General features: G+C 40.3%; 2 protein-coding genes across 7 annotated transcripts in view; both read right to left on the reverse strand.

Moving 5' to 3' along the window:
• Positions 1 to 11,902, reverse strand: part of pard3aa (par-3 family cell polarity regulator alpha, a) — a 279,690-nt gene extending 267,788 nt beyond the window's left edge. For 3 of the 6 annotated variants that reach the window (XM_062520692.1, XM_062520695.1, XM_062520694.1), the window contains exon 1: positions 11,450 to 11,902. In XM_062520692.1, the coding sequence (XP_062376676.1) occupies positions 11,450 to 11,569 (120 nt within the window). In that variant the 5' untranslated portion in view covers positions 11,570 to 11,902. The remainder of the gene's footprint in view (positions 1 to 11,449) is intronic. The other 3 variants (XM_062520697.1, XM_062520693.1, XM_062520691.1) reach the window with 1 other exon arrangement.
• A 1,058-nt stretch (positions 11,903 to 12,960) lies between these two features.
• Positions 12,961 to 21,585, reverse strand: part of cul2 (cullin 2) — a 35,422-nt gene continuing 26,797 nt past the window's right edge. The window contains exons 16-21 of the mRNA XM_062521061.1: positions 21,398 to 21,475; positions 21,077 to 21,143; positions 18,248 to 18,450; positions 16,922 to 17,023; positions 16,440 to 16,556; positions 12,961 to 13,707 (exon numbers count right to left, since the gene is read on the reverse strand). Coding sequence (XP_062377045.1) covers positions 13,576 to 13,707; positions 16,440 to 16,556; positions 16,922 to 17,023; positions 18,248 to 18,450; positions 21,077 to 21,143; positions 21,398 to 21,475 — 699 coding nt within the window. The 3' untranslated portion in view covers positions 12,961 to 13,575. The remainder of the gene's footprint in view (positions 13,708 to 16,439; positions 16,557 to 16,921; positions 17,024 to 18,247; positions 18,451 to 21,076; positions 21,144 to 21,397; positions 21,476 to 21,585) is intronic.

A 21,585-nucleotide genomic window follows, 5' to 3' on the forward strand; every position in this document is an offset into this window, starting at 1 on the left:
GCTACCAGAGATGGTTTCTGAACAACATTTAGCCTTAACAGCAGTTTATATGCAATTTTGAGCTGTAAAAAATACTCGCTCCTCTTGTGCAGTAGAAATACAGAGCCGGCTCTCCAAACTAATGCTCAGTCTCAAAAGATTGAGCTTGGTCTGGTGATAGCACTAGTCGATCTATACATTTCAGCACGTCTGCCTGTCTGTCAACCTTGGCGATTAATTGCAATGCCAAGTCTGACGCTGTTTGGATGAGAAATGCAAGATATGTTATGTTAAATATGCTGGTAAAAGAAGCACACATTGGCATTCACCATTCTACTGCAGCCACTCCCCCTCTCACACAGCACAGCACAGGACAGGCTACAAGGTCCCAAATTGAAACGAGCGTTAGGCTAATGGTCCCGTATTTAAGGTATTTAAGATTTAGAATGCCGCACAGCTACAGTCAACGAGTAGCAGACAAGATGTCACTTACTGTATGCTACCAGAGACTGTTTTTGAGTCACATCGTTGTACATTTCGTATGATATAATATTCAATATTCATTATCGAATGCTCAGCTGGAATTTTGTTTTTCATCCTATTTCTAAAGCATGCCTACTTGCAGGCATGTAACTGGGTTACAGGTTTTCTACAGGAATAGCATGTTTGAACGGGCACTGCACTAGTATTTAAAAAAGAAGAAGTCACTGTGGATAAACTAGTTAGAAGATGTTACTGGTGTGGTAGTAATCTGGGACTATGCTATGCACTACAGTCTATTGTGTATAATAAACTGCTGAAACTGCTGAACTCAAACCTACTGTAGGCCTACTGTAAACTTATTTCACCACCTGAAGTACACCAGAATATTCTATATCCAAAGACATGCCAACATGCACTCTTGGAGGACTCTCAAGGAGTTTCCCCAATTTAGGATTTTAGCTTATGTTTAGTTAACATTCATCTATTGGTTTATTTATTGGTTTCTTCTTAATACTGATTACAAACTACTCTGATTAGACAGACAGGCAGACAGACAGACAGATAGAGATAGATACATGTACAGTAGATAGATAGATAGACAGAGCACTGACATATATTTCCATGTAACCCAACCCTACAGTACACAAACACTTAGGAAACTGTGGAGCCTGTGCCTGTTCTGTGCACTTTCCTGACAATACAATACCGTATACAGGCTCACTAGCCTGGACACCATCTGAACTTAGCCCTGCCCACAACATCTGAGCTCTGACTAGAATTGAGTGTGACAACATCAGACTACAGGCTGACACCAATATGCTATGTTATTGAGAGGGAGTTTCTCCTTCCAGGGCACGTCTTCATCCACACTTCAGCTGTAACCTAATCTCTGGCTGAAATTTGATGTGAACAACACTGAAGATGGCTCCTGATATGGGTCTGCTCCGACTGCATAAATATACTGGAAAACAAGAGCGTACTCCAGTCCAGCCAACAACCCACTCACTTGACTCAAAAACTGGGATCATGCATTCATTACATGAATCACACGTGCTGCTAATTGAATCTGCAAAATGCAAAAGATTGTGACATTTAATATTTCATTTTCAGAAACAAGGAATGTACATCCATCACATCCATCCAATTAACATCCATGAGGTCAAAGAGAGACAATTTAAATGGAAACATGTTCTTGTATGTTCTACATACAAGAACATGCCTAATCCCAACAGGACGCGAAGAACAAGGGCAACCTAGACATGTGCTCTCCAAGATAAATTACAGACCTCAGTGGCCTTAGCAGAGGTAGCCAATGTGAGAGAAAACCGGTTATGGACTTAGAGACTGAACTGAAAAACTGAACCTTCCAGTCTCTCTCTCTCTCTCTCTCTCTCTCTCTCTCTCTCTCTCTCGGCAGAGGGTGTGTTTTTATACATGCTCCCCATGCTAGCAGGTCTGGGCTAGTTCTCACACAAATGAGGGAACTGACAGTCCTTTCATGTTGATAAAGCAACACTACTGGTCGTGAGAACATTTGAGAGCCACAACAATCACCCTTACACCATCACTGCAACACAACACCACACTCGTCAAGACAATGCTGATAATCACAAATTTATTTATTTATTTGTTCATTTATTTATTTACTTATTTACTTATTTATCATAATATTTTTTTTCAAAGTACATGTAATGGAATGAAAATGGAAATGGAAAGAAAAGTGATACCAAGTATGAATGTCAAATAGTATGATTATGCGATGCAAGCTGATTGAATGAATGCGATTGAATGCGATGATGAAGTTTTATCATCATGTCATGTACTCCAGGTACATCCAGCAATAACCCAGCCTGACACCACTGGCCTAGCTTGACACAATTCACTGGAAGTGGCTTATACCAGTTAGCCTATAGCTAGCTAGCCTAAAGCTGGGTTATATCAGTTAACCTGGAGCTAGCCTAAAGCTGGGTTATACTGTATTAGCTAGTCTGTATAGCGGTTATATCAGTTAACCTGTAGCTAGCCTAAAGCTGGGGATTTTTGCACTCACAGAGAAGAGAAGGGTATCCTCTTTCCTAACTCGGATGAAGAGAGCAAATAAGCTGAATACTAAAAGTTGGCATGTTCCTTTAAGCCTATGACACCATATCAGATTAAAAGATGACCAATCATGCACCAACTATTCTTTTTAACTTAGGATAACTGAGTATGCAATATATTGGCAAACTGCATTGGGCCAATCTGACCCAGGCAGGAATCACATGTGCACAACTGCACATATTCTTAAACCAAACAAGCACAAGGATCAATTGAAAATTAAATCATCCGTCAATCTCCTTGCATTACCTATTTACTAATGGGGAGTCTCAAGTCAGCTATAAATTCCTAAGGATCTGCCATTTATTTGAGAGGACACATTTGCACAGACTTGTCATTAGTTCACAACTTGCCTCTTGTGAAAGCTGCTATAAAATCCATCAAATCATGATTAAGATATTGACAACATAATCCTATATTTTTCTAGTGGGAGCTTCTGACACGGTAGTAACCGCATTTGAGCCCAGTGCCAAACAAGGCTTTGAATTTGAAGTGCAAATTAACAAAATGGCTTGCAAACAGAAGAATTGCTCAAATTAGGAGTTCATTAAATTAATTGTACCTTGTGCAAACATGTAGGCTACAGTATTAGAATGTGTGTGCATAGGTCTAAAGTCCGGCGCCCACCAGAAGCGGCGTTCAGCGGTCTGGGCTTGCCGCGCAGGATTTTAGAATAGTTTTCTATCTCTGTGCGGCTGCTGCGCGGCAGACGTTTCCAGTGGGCGATGCTCCATTGAAAACAATGGAATTCTATTTTTTTTCGTGGTGCGGCGCGCCGCGTACGCTTCTGGTGGGCGATGGCCTTAAGAAGATCAAGCTGATTGGACCATTGTTACAGGTAGGTGTTACAGTTATATAAAGGTGTAATAAATAAAATACAAATGTAAAAAATAATACATTCAAATACATAACAAATTAATATTTCAAACAAAAAAACTGAATGAATAAAAATCACATGGGCAGTGGGAGAGAGACCATATGAGAGAACAGTTGAAGATGGCATGGTTCATATTTATGGAGCTAGTGCAAGCAGTGTGACTGACTATCAGCGTTCATCCAGCAGCACAAATCCGTAACATGTTGAGTTCTAAATCCCTTCTTCTTGTTCCAAAAGATCAGCTTAGAAATGTTCCACTGAGCAGTCATCAATACTAATGCCCAGAGAGATGTGCGCGCGCACGCGCTCGCACACACACACACACACACACACACACACACACACACACACACACACACACACACACACACACACACACACACACACACACACACACACACACACACACACACACACACACACACACACACACACACACACACACACACACACACACACACACACACACACACACACACCACTGTCTAAACCAACAAAACAGCCATCACAAGAAGCTTATAATAAGTCTGTTAAATTGTCCATTTTCACTTGAGCACAAAATAGACAAAAGTTAGCTTACTAAACAGCAGAGTTTCTCTATGTAATTTGTAAGTAGTCACAACTGCCTGGTTGCTGACTGAATTTGAGCTGACATTAGATTCTCAGAATAAAACATGGAGACAGAGCTTAATACAAATCATAACACTAACACATATGAGAGAATTATCACTTAAAACCAGAGAGGCTGTCTGCCCAACAAGGCTATACCTTCAGCCATTTCAACAATGGAGCAGTGAGAAATCAGAACATATAGCTCTGTCAATTTAAACCTGACATCCAGTAAAGCACATGGCACCTTACCCATGAAGAGAAAGTAAACAGGCAGACAAGGGCATAATGCTGAGTGGAAAGAAATCAATGTGCATTAATGGCCAGCTTGTGTTTCTACTCTGCATGAAATGGAATTGCAGGTGAATTGACCGGTCAGTGAAAGGTTATTAAGGTCATTTCTAAAATAGTGGCCAGTGTGTGATAAACTGCTTCTCTCTTGGCTAGATTTAACACTAGGTAGGACAGAAGGTGATCTCAGTGTGTGTACATTCACAATAATCCCACAAATCAAATCCAAATCCATTCTAGTTAAATACTGGCATCAAAACAATCATTAAATCAAACTGATGAAGTGATACTCTTGAATCTTGATTCTGATGCAGATTGCTTTTTGATTATCTAAACTACAAACAATAATCTTTCTTTTGAACACAACCTTCCATTTATGTGTCAATGCTTCTGCCCTTGTACTGGATAGAGACAACAACCCACGCAAGCCTGATACAAACCCATACAAGTCCAAAGCATTTAACCAATTACAATTACCACTGCCAATGATTACCGCCTCAAATTACCATTGTGATGTATCCACTGATATAATAATGGTTTGGAATTATAACAAAACATTTGAAAATACACACTCTTCAACACTCTCATCATTATGCCGTCATCTGATGAACTAAAGAGAAAGGCCCATCTAATAAATATGCCCAATAATTAACTGAGAAAGCAAAACATTGCTTCCATTCCACCAAAGATCCTTCATTACCCTCTGATTCCACCACAAATTCCATGCATACTAATGATTGCAAAGAAGACAATAACAATAACAATAGTATTTTTTGTTTGCAATGAGAACACACCATAACCACCAAATGCCTATTAGTAGGCTAGAAAAGTTAGACAGATGCACCACACAGCCTTCCACCCCCATCCTCTTGTGATGACTTGTGCATCTTTAGGTTGAACAGGAATACTGGTCTCACTTTACTCGGATAGTCCCCTCCTCCCACAAATTAAGTACAAGCACAAGTACAACTTATGGTTACAGTCAAGGTTAGGGTTTGGTTAAGGGATGATCATTATTGTTTAACATCAATTTCACACACTGAACTTTGAATCTTAAGTCTCTGTGTGCGGACTATCCAAGTCCAGTGCTACCGACGTGGGATACTGATACTGACTGTCACTGCATTACATTAAATGAGAACTCAATTTGAACAACATCACAGTTGTTTCAATGACCATGATGGACATTGGAATGTATTTGGTGCTACCAAAGATCCTTAAATACCCACATGCTTTTTCAACCGTCTCTGGTGCTACTATAGTGCTGTTGCCACCTCTATGCTGCAAAATAGGCGACGATTAATTCACATAAAGTGCATTAACACAAGGTGAAAATATCAGAAGGACTACTTCAGTATTCCTTCAGGCACAGACTGAAATAAATTGTGCAGCTGGCAAATCTGATTATTTGTGAGTGTTTAGGGTTTACCAGAAGAGAAACAAACAAACAAAGGTAAAACCTATAGTTGAACAGCTGCTACCTCCTGAAGCAATATGACAAACAGTTACAATGAAAAAGGACCACACGCATCAGTAGGATGAATGTACAGCAAAAAAGGCCAGCAGAAGTAATGCTAGTTTTGAGTAAGCAAGCAATTATTATTTCAGAATTATGTTAAGCCTATAATCATGTATTAGCCTATATAGTGAATACTGAACTGAAGCTTGACTTTCAAAACTTATACCACAAATCAAATCGCAATATCTGTCAGAAAAATCACAATTAGATATTTTTCACAAAACGTTCAGTTCAGCCCTGTAAAGTGGAGTTTAAAGTTGCAGCTTCAACCAGCAATCAGCACAGGTGAGTGATCTCATAAATTTGTAGGATGACTTTAGAAGGAAAGGGCTATCTGTTTGTAGGGTGACTTTACAAGGAAAGATGGCAGATCACAACACACTCAGTAACAAACTCCTGTTACAAAGTCTTCCGTTCCAATATATTCCCCTTTCAGTGAGCTGACACTGCACTGAGAATCCCCACCCAAAAGGGAGACTGAACGTGTTAAAACAGCACTCAACACAGTATGCTTTTGCTTTAACATGTCCTCTTCATAGTAGTACGCCTCACAGTTCCAGCTGAGGAGATCTCTCAAACCCAAGATTTAATCCATCTGACCATACGTAAATACCATATTTTGCCATATGTTAACTCTGAGAGTCATGCTCAGTTGAATCCTGGTAAATTTAATTCCAGAGAGGTGCAAACTGAAATACAAATCTAACATCTGTGGTCTAAATTTGGCTCTTAAGCAACTAACCCCCTAGCTCTTTAGTCTGGCAGATCTCCCTGACTGCAAACAAGAAGCTACAATTCTGCAAGATTCTGCCCATTCTGCAAATTTCTTTGGATACAATCCTGCCATTAGACAAACAATACTTAAAGGATTGGTATGGCCGAAACACAACCTAGGGCTTATTTATGGACAATAACGAGGTGAAACTTTTACTTGGAAGCCAAATTATGTTAATCGGAGGAGTTTTGAGCTAAACCGTTAGCTTGTAGCTTGTAGCAGCAGGCATGGAGCCACAACAATAAATTGCTGTTTTCAAACCACTGACCGGGCTCAAAATAGCCTTATACTTTGGTGCTGGTGTGGAGAGGGTCCCTACACAAATTGGGGTACATTGTAAACTTTAAAAGCGTACAGAGATGTTACAATAAGAGCGGTTAACAAAGTCAGTGTTTTCTCAATGTTTGAACCATTTTAATTTGGCTCATGGCATCACATTTTTCAAAGAGAAGTGTGCTGTAAGCGAGACTTCTAATTAAGCATAAGGCCACCTCCCCCTGCCACAGCAACCACAGTTAACACACCCAAACCAAGCACCCTGTGGATCAGCAGGTCTCCCTGCCTTCACTGGTGACTGCCAGGTAACAACGCCGTGCTCTAGGCCACAGCACGGATTAACACTGTTTAGATATTACACCACTATTCACCACTTTCAATGGGTCAAGTAGCCTAACAGGTACAATAACCATTCTTGCAAATAGAACAGCATTATAAGACTGTGTTCTGAGGTTCTTGTGTGGGCTAAATTGCCATAAGGGTCATTCCATGTCAAATCAAACAAGGTTGTTGCTGCACCGTCAGTTTTTGTTTAAACCTTGTCTATATTATTATGAATGGGGGCCAAGACCAAAGCCTGTAGAATATTTCTGTACAAATCCTTTGTCCACGTTAACACTACCATTATTTGTTTTATAGTCTACAAAACGGATTATCTCGGAAGCCATGATTGGTAATGATCTTATATCTTGAAAGTATTCATAGCCTTGTCAAATTTTGAAGGAAGGAAGTATGACTGAACCACTTTGTATGGCATGCTCTTGATTTTCTATACAGCCTCCCACATTGGGGGTATTATAACCTTATTTTAGTATCTATTTGGTATCAATAACTACAGTGTTTTTAATATTACATTACTGTTTTGCTAATATTTTGAGGTCTCCATAAATACTGAGTATGAATATATTACGGGTAAAACAAGGGGGTGTACGGTCATTTTTTAAACAATTTAAATGGTAGGTGGCGTATATGATAATCATGAGAATCTATGTGGAAGTAACTCAGTATCTCATTTGATGTACAAAGTTCCAAGTTGAACCACTGATAAATACATAGGTATAACAATTAATGTTAGTAACAATGTGTGTTTATCTGTGAATGTACAATGTTGTACACAGTGTTGTCTCAAGACACTAAACAACTACATGTCATTTCAAAACATGTTTTACTGTGTGACAAGTAAAAGCCAAGCCTAAAGCACTTCACAGTGAAGAGGGAACCTCACTATCTATCAATGTAACACCCACCTGGACAATGCAGCCATTATGTATCAGAGCGCTCACCACACACCAGCTTGAGGTGGAGTAAGGGAATGAACACATTGAGCCAATTAGACCAGGGGATGATTAGGGGCCCAGACTGAAAATGTAACGAAGACACTTAGTATACCATCATATTTGCGATAAGTGCCATGGGATTCAAGGATTCAAGGAACTTTATTGTCATACCAGTTCACATTTACACGTTTGTGGTACAAAATTTGTACTCAGGACCCGGTATAAGCCATAGAATGGGAGCATGAGAAGCCGCTGCATGTCTATGCGCCGCCATATGGATCTTTAATGACCACAGTGGGTCAGGACCTCGGTTTAATGCCTCTAGACGCCATCTACAGCACAGAGTTCCCATCACTTCACTGGGGCACTGGGAGTGATTCTTGGAAAATGGGAGGAATGACACCTACTAGCCATCAACCAACACCACTGCCAGCAGCAACTAGTTTTCCAAGGAGGTCTCCCATCCAAGTACTAACCAAGGCCAACCTGCTTAGCTTCAGTAATTTCAGAGACAGGGTATCTGTTTATCTGGCGAGACCAGTGGTGTTACAGGCTTTGAAGCAAAGTCAGCCACAGCACTGTTGAATTTTGGTTTTAGAAGACAGTCACTGTAAAATTGTTATCTGAGGCAAGCCAATGGTTATGGCTCAGGCACTCACAGACTACTTGAGGTCATGTTATGACCTGAATTGACACAGAGGTATGTGAAATCTTGTCGCTGTGTTTCTGGAGTGGTACTTGTTGACATTTCTGCTGGTAACATGTCCCAACCCATCATGAGTGTGGAGGGGGCTGGCTCTGGGTCGCCAGACACCATGTAGAACCCTAACTAAGGAGGTATTATGGGCCTCATTCAACGAAACACTGATGAAGATGCATGCTTGATAAACCAGGTGTAATGCCCCCATAAGGTTGTTCTATTTTGATTATTTGTTTAGACATTGGCTATTGGTAGTGAATGTTGTGCCACGAAGGTGAGCAATTACAGACCTTGGGTCCAACATGCTGTCCACACAACACGTGCTGTTTCACACAACACGGCCAATGTCATACTGACTTCAATCAGAGAAACATAATACAAAAATAGTTTTCATGTCCAGATATATTTTTGTTTGAAAAGGAAAAGCCAGTTACCCCTACATTTCCCTTGTAAAGTAAGGGGGGGGGGCATAGGTGTCTTGTAAGACGCTAGTGATAAAGAGGTTGCTTTCTCCATCACTGCATGTCACTGCTCTATCGTTAAAAGGGCTAATTCAGCCTCTCTGCCATGTTCTCCAAGACAAAGCACTGATTCAGCAGGGCTCACCAGAAGCCCTCTCCAGTGCTGGTGGAGTCTGTAGAGGAATAGAGAAGGCTTGGCATACTCCGTAAGCTCAAAACTACACTCGGCCTTAATCAATGGAGCAGCCGCCGACATTCTGCTGAGGCATGGAAAACCAGCATGCTTGGCCACAAGAGACTGTGTTTAATGTTTGCACTGGAGAATCTGTCTTGACACACACTATATGTGTGTCTGTGTGTGTGTGTGTGTGTGTGTGTGTGTGTGTGTGTGTGTGTGTGTATTTGTTTGTGTAAGTGTGCTTGTATTATAATAAATTACATTGTTTCCAGAGGCTGCATTCAGCTAAAAAAAAAAAAAAAAAAAGATACTGTGAAGCATATTCAGCCAGAAGTCACAGAGCAAGAGTGGAGCAAAGGCATGTCTGACTCAATCAACTCATTCAAATTCAGAAATATGTTTTGAAATAATAACAATTCACAATGTATATTTGAACATATGTTTCAAGTGTCTCTGGACTCCCTGATGAGACACTGTTATAATTATAGCAAAATGTCTCAGAACCTAGGCTATAGTATACTTGCTATAACTTATCAGACTGACTATTTAAACTGTATGGGAATGTTTTCATATTTCCATTGGAAATATCAAATTCTGACCTGGCTATTAGTCTGATCAACAAAATATTAGGCCCCCATAGGAACTGGCACAAAGAGATTGTGAGAGAAGGCATGAGGGCATTTGAAAAGCAAATCCATTCTATTCTCTTTAAGGTTAAAGATATGCCATTGTATCAATAATCGTTTCACAGAAACATGTAACACAAGTTAGTAACGTGGGTTTCCAGTAGGCCTACAATGAAAAAGAGTTGCGCCAGACAACAAGAAGCCAACTACAGATGGCCAAATGGGAACACCTCAAAATGTCATATTTCTCACTCACACACACTTTTGAAAGCATTTAGCCTTTAACCAACACATATTCAAATTTGCTAACGGGTTGGTGTAGGTTCTCCCAGGGTAATACATAGGTGAACACAGATTCTGTGACGAGAAAACGGGCAGACAATGATCTCAGATCTAAATGCAACTTTATCCCAAAGAAATAGCTTCCCTCTAACGTCTTAATAATTTGACCACATCAGCTGTGATCACTGTACAGGCACATTAAAGTAAACATTTCAAATTATCCAATGTGGACAATGCCTGATCCACAGAATTGTTTTCATGAAGTTCAGGCTACTTTTCCTGAGCCACGCCTCTATCGGTGACAGCTCGGTCGGATTCAGAGGAATGATCAGAGCAATTAATTGACTGTGTCGACCTCTGAGCTTATTGATTAGACGTCATCAGTGTCAACTGTAACAAATTTCCTTCCAAAATGATTAATGATAAGAACTGCATTAATGGGGTCTACTTTGCCAGCTAGGCCTGCTTTGCTACTTTGTCGAAAACAATCAAAAAACACACATTCCTATCTGACGTGGGCCTAGTTACCTTTTCCTTCCACTGAACTGATGATCATCTAACAGCAGGGCAATGAGACGCGGACAATAGACTATCTGCAGGTATAAACGTTAGGCCTACTATGACCAAAACTGTTACAAGATACCATGATACAAAACTGAAATCTAACAAAACTGCCCGTATATTAAAGCAGTTACAACATATGATACAATAACTAGGAAGCCAGAATTTTATTGCAGCTTGGTAAAGTAGTACTTGCTACTAACTGTTGAGAGCAGTTCATCACGATGAAGTTTAGCTAGCAAGGTAATCCAAATACTCTGGACCACATCAAAATGCAATGTTTGTCAGTTTCAACAGAATTTAATTAGCCGATTTCTGGATAATACTTTAAAAGGTCTAAGAATTCCCCGTCTCTTCCCTTTTCTTCTCCCAGAAAGCGCCATGTTGTGCAAACCGCGACGCAGTTCGTACTGTATCCACAGATTCAACATCGAGTAAACCACATCGACACTACTTACCTTGGCAATCGCTTTCTTATATCGCATTACTGCTTGCTCGATGAGACTGTGCACTTTGATATTCCCATTGCCACAAGGAACGACCACCCTGGTCCTTCCAAAACACACGGTGACTTTCATAGTTCCTGATATTCCCTCCGATTCCAATGAAAGCGCTCGTTCCGTTGCTACTTTGTGAAGAGCTATTTGTCATCAGTTCTCTTTGGCGATATAAAAATTGTATCCAAGATACACGAGGTGTAGGAAAATCATCTTTTCTCCATGGCAAAGGTACTCACGTACGTATTTATGACCACCTGTTCAGTGTTTCTACGGGAGTGTATAGGAGTCGTCTCGTCTGCTCCTACGCCTGAACGTGGGGTTGGGCTTGGGACTCCCTGCACTAAATGCGAGGACTCTAGTCCAGGTTGGCTATTCAAAAGTTAGTAGGCAACTAAAGCTACGGACCGCTACAAAATAGATTTTAACGACTTAAATATTACTTAATTCTAGGATATTTCGTTAAAACTTTCATTCAAGCGCACATTTTTATTTAAGACAACTCGTTTTTTTGGTATTATTATTGTACGCTCAACAAATCACCATTTTGATATCAGTAGGCCTAGTGTTCAGCTCTTGTGAGAGCACAGGCCTATTTATCATACTGTGAAAAAACAGTGGAGCCACGACGTTACTGTTACATTAGGCTACTACAGCTTCTTGCCAACTGATGTGAAGAAACTTGCAACGTAATGCATCCAGCAGAATGTTTCTGGTTAGGATGTCAGGAATATTCAAGGCACCCCCTAGTGGTTACTAATCCACACATAAACCAAATTTACATAATGGTCCTCCATCCGTTCTATTGCATACATTCCAATGGAAATCATAAATACTTGCACACACCTGCTTACATTCCAGTCATTTCTCATACTGGTTCCACTTGCATTACAAACCTATTTTAGTCACTGTTATAGAAGTGGTAATGCAGCAAAAATATGGACATTTGTCAATTGACTTTACATAGAAGTTTTTCAATCTTGCTGGATCTGCATACCATGGGGCAGGACACTATGACACAGTGCCATCAGTAAAGAACATTTTAGGCATTCAAGGCATTTCAGGATTGGCCAAAAGCATTATTTGTTTCACTACTTCACACATGAAATTACCGTAGCCTGTATTTTAGTCATTATTAGCTGGCAGAGAGAAACTGAAGATAAGAAACAAGGCAACAACCCAGATGCTCCAGTTCTTTTTCAATATGGTAGAGCTCTCTTATTCTAAAATAATATTTTGAATAAGATTGAGCTTGAGAAGCTTGTTGAATCCTGCTTTAACCTTTAAACAGCCCTGTCCAAATCACCTTCCCAGCATCATCAGGCAAATGACAAAAGCTCCATAATTTCTTGGCGCAAATGATCATGGTCATAGGTTCAAGTCACAACGGCAGACCGTTCCACATTGCTCTCTAAAGAGACAAATAGGTAATATTGGCTGTTTTCTTTATTTATTGACAAGCAGCAGGATCATGTCTGTCACCTCATTTTTTAATGTCTTTACATTTTGAAGTAAATACAGTTATCAGTATGCCGGTTTTATTACAATAGTTTTTTTTTCTTACTTTGATACATTAAAAAACACACAACAACTGCAAACGTGAGAAAAAAAGCATGGTTGTTTTTCTTCCTTTAAATTTTTTTTTTTTTTTTTTGTAATTTCTTATGTCTTGCTTCATACATCTTATATCTGGAACGCATCTCAATTTTCATTCTGTCTTTTGCGTTCTTATTTTTTTCAGTTATGCTTCTGAGAAATGGTTTATCAGCATTTGCGCTCCAGTAGCTATAGGCATTTCTCATTGACGCACGTGGCGTGGCACTGGTGATGTTGTAAACAGCATAAAGAAGGGTGAGGTTGGGGTGGGACGGGAAAGTGATGGAGTGGGGTGTTGGGGGCATCTGGTGGCTGCCTGGCAACTCCATGGCCATTTCCCAAATGGAGTAACAGTCCAGACGCTTCTTCCAAAATCAGGTCATAGCCATGGCAGTTGCTGCCGACAGAAAAGAAACTGATAATAATGGTCTATTTTTGTTAGATTTTGCTTCGTTCCGCTTTTGCATTTGTTGCTTTTTCTTTAGTGCATGTTATGCCACATAGCTGTACTCGTCGGCTGAGCTCTGGCTCCGCTCGATGTACTGCTTGTCAATCAGGACCTCAATGCACTTCTTGATCATGCTGATACTGGGGTTGAACCGGGCTTTGGACTGGTTAATCACCTAAAGAGAAAAAAAAAAACGTGGACACTGACACACAAGTAGCTCTCCAAATGACATCTTGGTGACCTTGAGTAGATGAACTTGGTACCTGTTGAGCTCCTAAATATACAAATGTTGCATGTTCATAGAGCATAGGCTTTTAGCCAACAGTACTACTTTTCTTTCTCAGTCCTGTGATGACACTCTCTTACAATGTCTTCTCTTGGCCCTACACTCCAATGTCTTTTTTCATTAAAGAGAGAAATAGTAAACACACAAAATGTGAATCATGAAAAGGATTCCTTGTAGCAACCACTGCTTCTCTGCAGACAGACACTGATAAGGGCTAAATGAGGCTGGCTGATGCACTGAAGGAAAGTGTTAGACACATGACCACTTGGGAAAAGCATGTCTCCTAAAAACACGACTGACTGGCCCTCATTTGTGAAACGTGCGTACAACCAAAAACAGGCGTAAAACAGGCGTACGCTTGTTTCCACGCAAAGTATGGCATTTATCAATATGAACGTGATCGTTGCTATACGCTCAAATCTCACGTCTAGTCTGAACACGCGTACACAAGTTTTTCAGGCGGCATAGCACGGTGCAGAAGTAAATCGGCGGTGGATTAGAAAGTTGATGAGTTGAATTTATGGACTATCTCGGACATAACACCTTTCCTGTACATGTGCAGCCTATTTGCTGTAATGTAACATATTATATTGACACATTTGATGGCTTAGGATAGCCATATAGGAGATGATCACTTTCTCTTTGGCAAACGCAACATTCATTAATTATATATTTTCAATTAATTCAATTGAATTAGGTTAACTCAGGCTGCTCGCAATTATTTTCCTGTGATAGACGACGTTGTGGCAAACCCTTCTTACAGAATGTTTATGTCAAAGAAGTATGTTACATAAGGATGATACTTTTTGGATCCTCTCTCAATCTCCATTGCAGCAGATCTAACTTGAATGTTATGCTACCCCATTTATTGGGAACGCGTCTAAGCGCACACAAGAGGGGGAGAGAGAGAGCAGCAGGTTCCAGCTGGCTTGTCACTGTTGACAATAGCTCCTTTTTAATATAAGAAATAAGGAAATCACGAAGGCAACAGTAGTTCCCATCCCTAAACTGTGACAGTGCATCATTTATAAATGAGTTGAAGAGCAAATTAGCAGTATTTCTTAAGAAATGAATGTTTTAAAGTCAAATTATGATATTAAATGAATGGCAAAAAGTTTGCCCACCCCTGATCTAGTCTAACCATTCACATTGATCAGGGATTCTAACATAACTTCCTACTTCACTTTCCAAACTGACAATAAACGGAATCAGCAGTCAGGAAATAATATACATTATATTGCCAAAAGTATTGGGTCACTTGCCTTGACCCCCCTAATGACTTTAAGTGACATCCCATTCTTAATCCATAGGGTTTAATTTGACATTGGTCCACCCTTTCCATAGCTATAACAGCTTTGACTTCTCTGGGAAGGCTTTCCATAAGGTTTAGGAGTGTGTTTATGGGAATGTTTGGCCGAAGCGCATTTGTAAGGCTACACACTGATGTTGGACGAGGCGACTGGCTTTCAGTCTCCGCTCTAATTCATCCCAAAGGTGTTCTATCGGGTTGAGGTCAGCACTCTGCGCAGGCCAGTCAAGTTCATCCACACCAAACTCTAAGATCCATGGACAGCCTTCCCAGAAAATTCATAGCTGTTATAGCTTGAAAGGGTGGACTAATGTCATATTAAACCCTATGGATTAAGAATAGGATGTCACTTAAGTCATTAGGGGGGTCAAGGCAAGTGACCCAATACTTGGCAATATAGTGTATGTAGGCCTATACCTTTGCTGTACATAAATGTACAGATTCTTCTGACACCAATATTTGATGTTTGCATGCATTGCTACTACCATTTACAAAAGCAACTTTCGATTTTTTTTTTAAATTATAGCGTCATCCCCTCGTAGCTGATTGGCCCGTCACAATTTGTGGACTAGGGAAGCACTAGCAAATTGTCGTCTGCCAGTCTAGTCAGTAATAGTCTAGCTATCACCATACTAAATTCAATCTTTTAATATTGAACATTAGAATGGGGTCTGCTTTTATTTCTACTGCACAAGAGGCGAGATCAATGGACATGGTTCAAATGACTCCATACGCTTGGATAGTCCTTCAACAAATCAGACCAACGATCCGGATGCGTCTTTTGGATAAGCTAGTTTGTGACTGGACCCAAAGGTTGTGGAAAGGAAGCAGGGGAGATGGATATGCAGGTTTCCAGCCTGAGCTGCCGGGCAAAATCCAAATTCGCCAGCAGGTCAGGCAGGGTTCACCCAGTCAAGGAGATTCTAGGTGGGTGTGGCCAGGCTATTAAGTGCTTGCACAGAAGCTAGAAGCTGAATGGTCTCAGTCATATGCTGTCACTACTGTTAACAAAGGGATATTTGAAATTTCAACTCAAGTTGGTTTTCATAGCGGCGACATCTTGTGAAATGGCCATGTAGCAATCATTTATGTTGTATTGACAGTGTAACATTCACCTATATTAGCCACTTGTTTACCATGATAAAAGTCTCTGCTCAAATTTCTCCATGTGCCTCACCCTATAAACCTTAGAAAGGTTTCCGAGGTTAAAGTCTTGATTTATCTAGAAGCTGGTCTTTAGTGAATACTAAAATAGTGATACCAGAACTACTAGAACTAGTGATACTGTATTTGTGTGTGTATCTGTACCCACTTCTTGGATTAAAGCGTTGTGTCTCAGGACTTTTCTGGCTTTCATGATTCTCACTATTGCAGCTTGTAAATACATTTTTCGGTCTTCATCCACTGCACTCCGCGTCTGCTCCATCTCCTATAAAACACACACACACACACACACATATATATATATATATACACATACACACAACACTCATCACTCAAGTCAAAGAAAAGCTATTAAATATACTACATTATTATATGGCTCTTCAGAATGCTCTAGCAAGAAACTTTCAAGTTCTCTTTGTGTGGCAAACTCTGGAATCCACGAAACAGCAACAAAATAACTTTAAAAGAGATGTTGTGTAAAGTTTATTTTCTCATTTTGGCACCGGCCAATATTGTCCCTTCAGGATGAAGCAAGATCCTTCCAGTTCACACTGTCGGGACTTCTTTTCTGATACTGGACAGTGGACAAGACATTACTCCTTACATACAATTGAAATGATTGCACAATACCTGTGGTGTGTCTTTCTGCATTGATGTGGTGATCTTGAACTTTGTTCTTTTACTGGTGAAACTCAGATTTAGTGAAAATGTTGATTCTGTTTCAATTTCCTCCTGTGTAACACAGCAAAACAAGAGTAATGTTTAAACAATTCATGTCTATATTAGTGTGTATGTAAAAATATGAACACTCATTGGAAGCTAAACAAAAAGCCTTGGTTTGGCTTTTCGGTTAATGCTTCACTGATCTCCCACTGACACATAGCATTATAACTTTGTAAGAGTCACTCTGCAAGAATCAGGCAGTTCACAATGATGCATGACCACCTTCCGTTTCCTTCCCAATTTACTTTTGAGGTACCATAATTGGAATGGGCTGTATGTATGCATCATTTCCAAGTTTGGGTAAGGATGCTAAGATATTTCTAGAGAGACTGTAAGAGCGACTGAACAACATTTCTGTTTGGTTCTGTAACGCATTGTCTTTGGGAAACCTGTGCTCCCCCGTGCATATGGCCCATTGGAATTGGAATTTTAACATGACTGCTTTTACAGAAAGTGGCTTTTAAGATAACTTGAGCAATAAGTCCATTATATTGAGTATGTTATTGAGTCCATTTACCTAATTGTTTTGCCCATGGCTCATTCTCAGAAACATTAGGTCTATATTTACTGTTTTGGTCTACTGTTGAAACGAACAGGCTCAATATTTATGGTCTATGCCCAAAACTTAGATTTCTCCCCACTTTACCCAGTGCATTGATATAAGAGTTAAGACTGAATTGATTCATGTCTATGTGACATTAACATTTGACATCATCCTTAATTGGTTATGATCACTTTGAACTTAAGGTTGCCATTTATTGCTGAGCTGATTTTGAGAAATTAGTTGATCACAAATCAGCTGTTCAGGCTATGCAGCTCTTGCTGTTTCCTGGTTACTATTGTACTTTAGTTGCTATGCTAGCTATCTAGCTAAGGAAACATTTCACTAACTGTAAGTGATTAGTAATTAACTGACGTTAATTGGCATGGAATGCCAGCTAGATATCTAGCTAACATACCATCCTCACCAACTCAACTTTTAACATGATAACAATGGAGAACAACAGACAACGGAACTCCTCAGGGTGCCTGTGCAGCTTTGTTGCTCAGCCCCCAAATGTACATGCACATCTCACGAAGGTTTGCGCCCCCATAGCATACTGTTAAATACAGGCGGGTAGGAATATTGGACACTCATTATGTAGGACTGAGTATGAAATGAAAATGTGTTATCTATCCCATCTTATCTGACACATAAATGGGATGTGTGTGTAAAAGAGAGATCAGCCTTACTTTCTGAGAGTCGTGGTTGAGCATCTTGACATCCAGCAGAGACTTGATGGTCTTCTGTAGCTCCTTCTCACTCATCTGCGTACTGTCCTGCAGCTCCTTGTAACTCACCGTCTCACTGTTGTTGAATGCCAGCAGCACAGCCATCTGATAGGTAGTCACTATGGCAACATATGGCTTTGACAGATAATTCATTTTCACTTCCCCTGAAAAGAGAAGAATATGGCAAGACCATGTTTGTTCGGTCAATTTAATTTTGCATGTAGTCACAATGGCAGTATTAATTACTTTTTGAAATCAACAGACCAATGCCAATTAAAGAAGCAATATAACAAGTTTCTAAGTGGAAATTTCGTAAATTTCCCCTTGGGGATCAATTAAGTATCTATCTATCTAAATACCTACTATTGTAAGCTGTTCAAACCATCTGAATAAATTGGCCTCTAACCGTTTTATGCTGTGTAAGTACATTATCAACAACAACAGCAGGACATAACGTTTACAAAAGTGCTTTTCTTGGTACCCAAATCACTTCACAGTGAAGGGGGGGGGGGCTCCCACCCAGCAACTACAGTATGTGTAAATCACACTGAGGAGATGATTAGGTGGCCAAATAGAATGAGCCAGAATGTGAATTTAGCCAGGACACCTGCAATGATTGGCATGGGATCTTTTATGACCTTGGTGAGGTCAGGACCTCGGCTTCGGCATCTCCTACAGCACAGTGTCTCCGTCACTGCACTGGGGAAGACTGCCTCCTGCTAGCCCATCAATATCACTTCCAGCAGCAACATCGTTTTCCCAGGGCTTCCCCCATCCAGCACTAACCAAGCCCACGCCTGCTCTACTGCTACCTTCGTTACTCTGTTCAAACAATCTAAATCCCTTGGCCAACCAATCCAACTCTTAAACACTACATAAATGTACCACAGTATGTTTTACAAGTAATTGCTCACTCAACAATACCAGCATCAACACTTTTAACGGGACGGGTCAACCAGAGGAAACATTTTACCCTGAAATTCCATATTCTGCCACTCTCTGCTTCTCCATGGGACAAGAGTGTTGTTAGCCGGCTGACTAGGATTATGGGCAGTGTTTGTTCCAGCTCTCAGCAGTAATCACTCACGTGAATTTATGGATTGGCTTGATAAGAGGCAGGCTGTCCAGGTGTGATGTATACGATTATCAGCCTCAGGCACAACCACAAAGGCAATAGTGCTCCTTCATCAGACTGGCAATCCCTACAGTGTGTTTGATGATCAGAAGGCTTTTTGAGGGATAAACATCCAGTTAGCCATATTGTGCTGCTGGAGAGATAAGCCCTTATCTTTTATAATTAGTATGTGGTTTAACCAGCTGCTATGTGAAATACTATGTTCATCTGAGCTGTTACTGAGTTGTTACAAGAAATAGCTGCTACTGTGTAGACAAAAGTATGCACCTATTATTTAAGATTCAAGATTCAAAAAGATGTATTATTATTACCTCCGCCAGGGAGGCTATGTTTTCATCGGGGTTTGTTTGTCTGTCTATTTGCAAGATAACTCAAAAAGTGAAGGATGGATTTTGATTAAATTTTCAGGGAAGGTCTGAAATGACCCAAGGGAAAAACAATGACATTTTGGGAGTGATCTGTATCACTGTCTGGATCCAGGAGGCGGTTATGTTTTCGCTTGGCGGAGGTGTGCGCTCTCTGAGTGCTTTTCTAGTTGTCTAATATGTTGCCATATTAGAACATTTTCTTTTGATTGAAGGCAGAGTGTGTGTTATGTGTCAGTAGCATGAGTTTTAAATATGTATTGCATTGGGAATGAAGGATTTGTTGTATAATGACATTTTTGTCAGAGGTACTCGGAACCTTCTTCCTGAAGGTAATAACTCAAAGCTTTGGTGGAGTGAGTGGGAGACATCTTGGATGATGAAGTTGGATTTTCTTTCCACTGTATGTATATAAAAATCAGATGGTTGTTTTTGTGGAATGGCTACGATCTTAACAGCCTGCCTGGCTATCCTAGCCAGCTTTCTCTTGCATTTGTTTGGTAGGAAGCTGTACCAAACAAACTTGGTACTTTGGAAAGAATGTCCTGTCTCACTTCAAATTCTTTAAGCCAAATCGTCAATTCAGCGGGCGCATTTGATCTTGCAGTGCTATGCAGATCTCAACTCTTTCATATAAAGATGCCTTACATTGAGCCAGCTTTGATTCGATCGAACATGCCTGCTGATTTGACGATACCAGACCAGGAAACCATGGAATTTTCTTCCTACAGACACAGATCTTGTTTTTACATCTCTGTACACTAACAAAGATTACAATACTTTGGTTTGTCTGTAGAAGCACTCACCACACTACCTTGCCCGGTTAGCATCACTGTAAGCACATTCAGTGATCATACAAATAAATGATCTTGCTCAAAACACTACCAAATAATGCAATTTTGCTCTCAAAAGTTTTCCATTTGTTAAGTACCGTAAATAGACCCTAGATTGTTTTTACTCCTGAGTTACACTAACGTTAGGCGTGTTCCAACCATTGCATCGGCACGTTCTCCCTTGAACCCCAGCCCTATCTATCACCTTGGCCTTCAGCCTTGTCCAGTGCTTCTGCCTTCAGCCCTCTCTATTGCCCCTCGTCCGCCCACCCACCATCAAACCTTCTCAAAACCATTCTTTAATTACAGTACTAAGATTATAAGCAATTTATTCTTTCACCATAATGGATACTTCAACTAGAATATTTTACATAAACAGGGGTTCACAACTTGTCTGAATGATCAAAATATAAAACCAAGCCTTTTTAATGTAATACAGTCAATAATTCTTGTGTACCTGTGCACAGGAAATGTAGCCAGGTCAACTTCCTCCCGCTGAAGTGCTGATTGTAAAATAATTCAAACTGTGGAGTGCAAAGCAGACAGTGCATCAGATTATTCAACCACTGCATACAACACTCATTTTAGTGTGTGGTGCACTATAACTAAACCAATAAATGTCTATTTTGCATCACATCTGCAACTTTACACCACACTGTTTTTAACTGTGCTTTTATTTGATTTATTTTTTTTTGTTTTACAGACAGGGTGGGTCCATCATGCTAAGAAGTTTGCCATGTAATTACAGGATGCTGCCTCGGTCTCTGTGGTAGCTTACCATCTGTACACTTTTCTCCAGCTCCTGGGGGATGGCAAACGTTGAAGAGGGAGCATGTGTGAGGGGCCACGCACCCGCCTTGAGGAGAAGAAGATATACACAAACAGTCGCATGTATTAGCAGGCACATCGGACACTCACTCTGACTTGCCTGGGGCAGTATTTGCAAGGGAGTTGTAATTTGTCCTT

Source organism: Sardina pilchardus, chromosome 19 (assembly GCF_963854185.1).
Source record: "Sardina pilchardus chromosome 19, fSarPil1.1, whole genome shotgun sequence".
NCBI classification, from domain to species: Eukaryota; Metazoa; Chordata; class Actinopteri; order Clupeiformes; family Clupeidae; genus Sardina; species Sardina pilchardus.